The sequence below is a fragment of the Thalassophryne amazonica genome, chromosome 6, assembly GCF_902500255.1.
Source record: "Thalassophryne amazonica chromosome 6, fThaAma1.1, whole genome shotgun sequence".
Taxonomy (NCBI): Eukaryota; Metazoa; Chordata; class Actinopteri; order Batrachoidiformes; family Batrachoididae; genus Thalassophryne; species Thalassophryne amazonica.
In genome coordinates, this window is record NC_047108.1 from 127,533,603 (window position 1) to 127,540,673 (window position 7,071).

The window sequence follows — 7,071 nt, forward strand, 5'->3', positions numbered from 1 at the left end:
GTGCTCACTCAAAGCCTGCTCATAGGCGAATGACTCAACCGACAGGCGTGAAAAAACTCACGAATGCGCACGAAGGTTCAAGCTTGTCTGATGCAAGCGCACATGATTCAAATCCATAAGGTTATTGCAAAAAATAAAAAGGTCCGTTACTTTTCTAACAGACCTCGTATGTAACATATTCACATTCTACATACAGTTACTTATGTTACCAGCATCACACATCAGCACAAATGGCTTTGACAATTTCATTTAGCCCAAAAGATGTTAGCCTAGCTCTACCGCCGTATAGGCACAGTAGTTGACGACTCAAATTACCGAGGTAATTTCATGAACGCACGTTTACTGGGAGTAGGGTTTTTTTTTAGGCAGCAGCTGTCCGTACGTAGCCATATTCGTACAATGAAATTCTATTCATACGTAGCATCTCTCTCATTGGTCGATATAGGTCACGTGATCACGAGGCTATATACTTATACCAGTATTTTCTGTTGCTACATAAATTCCTAAACTACATTAACCACAATCAACAATCCTAACCCTAACCATAACAATAACTTCGAACTATAACCCTAACCATTAACAAGGCTACGTACGAACAGAAATTGGAATTATTAATACGGCTACGCACAAATAGCCACTTACTTTTTTTTTTTTTAAGTCAGGTCTTTCTGAAGGGCCATACTAAAATACAAAATGTATAAAGCCTGATAATTATGAAATAGTGATAAAAAGCAACGAAATGGAGCAGACTGACCCAGTGGTTGAAGTTTCATCTTTTGAACACCAGATGGCGCACCTGCCCCGGGTATCTCACAAAAAACAAACAGCAAACAATTAAATATAAGTATTTATTTGGAGTCAGTCTGCTCCATTTCGTTTCATTTTACCCCATTTCGTAGTTATCAGTCCCCAGTTTGCTCCATTTCGTATATTTTAGTACAGCCCCTTTCTGATCGTTCAAGGGTTCTGAATGCAGCTAAAGACCACGGAACCAAAACAGAACTCTTCCAATAATTTTGCATGAATGCACTGTTCCATAGCAACATGCTGCATTATGGGTAACGACTAGAGGTGGGTGATACTGGGAATTTTGTAAATACAGGCCCAGTATCGCCGATATCGATACCAATACCAGTACTTTTTCACATTTAAGCTTCATAGATGCAAAGAATCCAAAAGACCTACGATAGAATTTCGCCAAACATTGTACGTGACAACAAAATACTTCATTATCACAATCAACATTTAAAAAAAAAAAAATCACAACTTAAAACAAAATCTCCTGAGGTAGAGACATTTGGCCTCTACTGGTGGTTGGCTCTCACTGCGGTATTGTATCACTTCCTGTTCCGGAGCACAGCGGTGTTTTTCTGTATCTGTTAGCTGTTTAATCTGCGCAGTTAGATTGATCTAGTTATCTAGATTACGATTTGTTTCCCAGTGTAATCTTTACGTGCCTTAACTAAAGCACTCCTTCTGCTGAATCACCTCTAAATTATTTACACATTATTCACTTTGCGTGTTTTTAAGAATCCGCTAGCTTAGCGTAGCTACTAGCTCTTAGCCGATTTAGCATGGCGGCTTCTCCTGTCTCTCCTGCACTTTTCTGCTCTGGGTGTGAAATGTTTAGTTATTCCTCGGCCTCCTTTAGCAGTAACGGTACTTGTAATAAGTGTAGCTTATTCGTAGCTTTGGAGGCCAGGCTGGGCGAATTGGAGACTCGGCTCCGCACCGTGGAAAATTCTACAGTTAGCCAGGCCCCTGTAGTCGGTGCGGACCAAGGTAGCTTAGCCGCCGTTAGTTCCCCCCTGGCAGATCCCGAGCAGCCGGGAAAGCAGGCTGACTGGGTGACTGTGAGGAGGAAGCGTAGCCCTAAACAGAAGCCCCGTGTACACCGCCAACGACCGTTCACATCTCTAACCGTTTTCCCCCACTCGACGACACACCCGCCGAGTGATCAAACTCTGGTTATTGGCGACTCTGTTTTGAGAAATGTGAAGTTAGTGACACCAGCAACCATAGTCAATTGTCTTCCGGGGGCCAGAGCAGGCGACATTGAAGGAAATTTGAAACTGCTGGCTAAGGCTAAGCGTAAATTTGGTAAGATTGTAATTCACGTCGGCAGTAATGACACCCGGTTACGCCAATCGGAGGTCACTAAAATTAACATTGAATCGGTGTGTAACTTTGCAAAAACAATGTCGGACTCTGTAGTTTTCTCTGGGCCCCTCCCCAATCGGACCGGGAGTGACATGTTTAGCCGCATGTTCTCCTTGAATTGCTGGCTGTCTGAGTGGTGTCCAAAAAATGAGGTGGTCTTCATAGATAATTGGCAAAGCTTCTGGGGAAAACCTGGTCTTGTTAGGAGAGACGGCATCCATCCCACTTTGGATGGAGCAGCTCTCATTTCTAGAAATCTGGCCAATTTTCTTAAATCCTCCAAACCGTGACTATCCAGGGTTGGGACCAGGAAGCAGAGCTGTGGTCTTATACACCTCTCTGCAGCTTCTCTCCCCCTGCCATCCCCTCATTACCCCATCCCCGTAGAGACGGTGCCTGCTCCCAGACCACCAATAACCAGCAAAAATCTATTTAAGCATAAAAATTCAAAAGAAAAAATAATATAGCACCTTCAACTGCACCACAGACTAAACAGTTTAAATGTGGTCTATTAAACATTAGGTCTCTCTCTTCTAAGTCCCTGTTGGTAAATGATATAATAATGGATCAACATATTGATTATTCTGCCTTACAGAAACCTGGTTACAGCAGGATGAATATGTTAGTTTAAATGAGTCAACACCCCCGAGTCACACTAACTGCCAGAATGGTCGTAGCACGGGCCGAGGCGGAGGATTAGCAGCAATCTTCCACTCCAGCTTATTAATTAATCAAAAACCCAGACAGAGCTTTAATTCATTTGAAAGCTTGACTCTTAGTCTTGTCCATCCAAATTGGAAGTCCCAAAAACCAGTTTTATTTGTTATTATCTATCATCCACCTGGTCGTTACTGTGAGTTTCTCTGTGAATTTTCAGACCTTTTGTCTGACTTAGTGCTTAGCTCAGATAAGATAATTATAGTGGGCGATTTTAACATCCAAACAGATGCTGAGAATGACAGCCTCAACACTGCATTTAATCTATTATTAGACTCTATTGGCTTTGCTCAAAAAGTAAATGAGTCCACCCACCACTTTAATCATATCTTAGATCTTGTTCTGACTTATGGTATGGAAATAGAAGACTTAAAAGTATTCCCTGAAAACTCCCTTCTGTCTGATCATTTTTAATAACATTTACATTTACCCTGATGGACTACCCAGCAGTGGGGAATAAGTTTCATTACACTAGAAGTCTTTCAGAAAGCGCTGTAACTAGGTTTAAGGATATGATTCCTTCTGACATTCAATGACATCCTCATTGAAGACAACTTTGGATGCTGTAGCTCCTCTGAAAAAGAGAGCTTTAAATCAGAAGTGTCTGACTCCGTGGTATAACTCACAAACTCGTAGCTTAAAGCAGATAACCCGTAAGTTGGAGAGGAAATGGCGTCTCACTAATTAGAAGATCTTCACTTAGCCTGGAAAAAGAGTCTGTTGCTCTATAAAAAAGCCCTCCGTAAAGCTAGGACATCTTTCTACTCATCACTAATTGAAGAAAATAAGAACAACCCCAGGTTTCTTTTCAGCACTGTAGCCAGGCTGACAAAGAGTCAGAGCTCTATTGAGCTGAGTATTCCATTAACTTTAACTAGTAATGACTTCATGACTTCTTTGCTAACAAAATTTTAACTATTAGGAAAAAATTACTCATAACCATCCCAAAGACGTATCGTTATCTTTGGCTGCTTTCAGTGATGCCGGTATTTGGTTAGACTCTTTCTCTCCGATTGTTCTGTCTGAGTTATTCTCATTAGTTACTTCATCCAAACCATCAACATGTTTATTAGACCCCATTCCTACCAGGCTGCTCAAGGAAGCCCTACCATTATTTAATGCTTCGATCTTAAATATGATCAATCTATCTTTGTTAGTTGGCTATGTACCACAGGCTTTTAAGGTGGCAGTAATTAAACCATTACTTAAAAAGCCATCACTTGACCCAGCTATCTTAGCTAATTATAGGCCAATCTCCAACCTTCCTTTTCTCTCAAAAATTCTTGAAAGGGTAGTTGTAAAACAGCTAACTGATCATCTGCAGAGGAATGGTCTATTTGAAGAGTTTCAGTCTGGTTTTAGAATTCATCATAGTACAGAAACAGCATTAGTGAAGGTTACAAATGATCTTCTTATGGCCTCGGACAGTGGACTCATCTCTGTGCTTGTTCTGTTAGACCTCAGTGCTGCTTTTGATACTGTTGACCATAAAATTTTATTACAGAGATTAGAGCATGTCATAGGTATTAAAGGCACTGCGCTGCGGTGGTTTGAATCATATTTGTCTAATAGATTACAATTTGTTCATGTAAATGGGGAATCTTCTTCACAGACTAAAGTTAATTATGGAGTTCCACAAGGTTCTGTGCTAGGACCAATTTTATTCACTTTATATATGCTTCCCTTAGGCAGTATTATTAGACAGCATTGCTTAAATTTTCATTGTTACGCAGATGATACCCAGCTTTATCTATCCATGAAGCCAGAGGACACACACCAATTAGCTAAACTGCAGGATTGTCTTACAGACATAAAGACATGGATGACCTCTAATTCCTGCTTTTTAAACTCAGATAAACTGAAGTTATTGTACTTGGCCCCACAAATCTTAGAAACATGGTGTCTAACCAGATCCTTACTCTGGATGGCATTACCCTGACCTCTAGTAATACTGTGAGAAATCTTGGAGTCATTTTTGATCAGGATATGTCATTCAAAGCGCATATTAAACAAATATGTAGGACTGCTTTTTGCATTTACGCAATATCTCTAAAATCATAAAGGTCTTGTCTCAGAGTGATGCTGAAAAACTATTCATGCATTTATTTCCTCTAGGCTGGACTATTGTAATTCATTATTATCAGGTTGTCCTAAAAGTTCCCTAAAAAGCCTTCAGTTAATTCAAAATGCTGCAGCTAGAGTACTGACAGGGACTAGAGGAGAGAGCATATCTCACCCATATTGGCCTCTCTTCATTGGCTTCCTGTTAATTCTAGAATAGAATTTAAAATTCTTCTTCTTACTTATAAGGTTTTGAATAATCAGGTCCCATCTTATCTTAGGGACCCTCATAGTACCATATCACCCCAATAGAGCGCTTTGCTCTCAGACTGCGGCTTACTTGTAGTTCCTAGGGTTTTGTAAGAGTAGAATGGGAGGCAGAGCCTTCAGCTTTCAGGCTCCTCTCCTGTGGAACCAGCTCCCAATTCGGATCAGGGAGACAGACACCCTCTCTACTTTTAAGATTAGGCTTAAACTTTCCTTTTTGCTAAAGCTTATAGTTAGGGCTGGATCAGGTGACCCTGAACCATCCCTTAGTTATGCTGCTATAGACGTAGACTGCTGGGGGGTTCCCATGAGCACTGTTTCTTTCTCTTTTGCTCTGTATGCACCACTCTGCATTTAATCATTAGTGATCGATCTCTGCTCCCCTCCACAGCATGTCTTTTTCCTGGTTCTCTCCCTCAGCCCCAACCAGTCCCAGCAGAAGACTGCCCCTCCCTGAGCCTGGTTCTGCTGGAGGTTTCTTCCTGTTAAAAGGGAGTTTTTCCTTCCCACTGTAGCCAAGTGCTTGCTCACAGGGGGTCGTTTTGACCGTTGGGGTTTTACATCATTATTGTATGGCCTTGCCTTACAATATAAAGCGCCTTGGGGCAGCTGTTTGTTGTGATTTGGCGCTATATAAAAAAAAATTGATTGAATTGATTGATTGATAGAGGGCTGACAAACCACAATACAAGGGTGCGCTGCTCTGTGTTGTGTGACACAGCGCAGCGCTGCTCTTACAGAGAGTAGACTTTGATGAATCTGCGTGCGCAACAGTCAGTGCGTGCGGGAGAGAAAAAAACCTTGAGTATCGATCTTTTTACACAAGGATTGTTCAATATCAATACCAGCGTTGGTACCGATATTATCTATATTAGGATCGATCCGCCCACCTCTAGTAACGACCATAGACCAAATGAGCGGGTTCAGTTAGGGGCCAGGAAAAGTGTCAGGATCCCTGCTGCCATATAGGGATTTTAATGGATTCCAGATGTCTGCTTTCTAACAAAGAAAAGAGGTGGAAACCATCTTCTTTGGTTGGAATGTGTTTTGTAAATCCAAAAGCGACAAAAACATGGTCCATTGATACCTGTATCAATCTCACCCGCACTCCCCGACTCGGAACCGAACGACCACCACGTCTTCTCATTTTCGAGTTCGACTGAACATTTTCGTTTAGCTTCATGCACGAGACAATTTCTCAGTACTTACCACGTAATTCCAAGTCACTGTGGCCAATAAAAGGCTTAAAAGCCTTCAACAGATCTGCGTTTTTGACTTTGCCTCCGGTGGAGTAAAAATAATCCAGCAGCGATTCTTCACTGACGTCACTCATCGCAGCCGAACGCTTAAAAAGCTTTTAAAAGCACCAAAATGATTTTTCACATCGAATTTCCGAATTATTTTTTCAGTCATAACGCGGACCTCAGAGCTAATTTGTAGAAGTTCACTCCACCCAGACACGGGAGCTGCTGCAGCCTGTTTTAACCCTTTAAAGGCTCAACATCACTGATGAGTTTAACATGTTTTAATCGGGGAGACTGGGGTCCATTATTACGATCGCAAAATTATCCTGTCCTCGCAAGATGCCAGAGGTTAGCATCACGCTACAATACATGATGTCTATTACACACCAAATAGTTGATGTCTTTTTTGTTTTGTTTTGTTTTTTTGTTTTTTTGTTTTTGTTTTTTTGTGGTTAGGGTTAAAGTTAGGCTAAGAGGTAGGTTTAAGTTCCAGGCTGGAAAGTTTGTTAAATGCGCGGGGAAGATGTTTTGACTGACTTTATGATTGCATGGACAGACTGGAGTAAGCATATGGCTAATATTTTGTGTGGATCCTCCGACCGGAGTGACGACAATTCTTACA

At 41.4% G+C, this 7,071-nt stretch overlaps 1 protein-coding gene across 4 annotated transcripts in view; it reads right to left on the bottom strand.

Moving 5' to 3' along the window:
- LOC117513085 (ankyrin repeat domain-containing protein SOWAHB) overlaps positions 1-6,659 on the bottom strand; it is a 77,790-nt gene extending 71,131 nt beyond the window's left edge. For all 4 annotated transcript variants that reach the window (XM_034173414.1, XM_034173413.1, XM_034173411.1 and 1 more), the window contains exon 1: positions 6,415-6,659. In XM_034173414.1, the coding sequence (XP_034029305.1) occupies positions 6,415-6,538 (124 nt within the window). In that variant the 5' untranslated portion in view covers positions 6,539-6,659. The remainder of the gene's footprint in view (positions 1-6,414) is intronic.
- Positions 6,660-7,071: the final 412 nt, after the last annotated feature.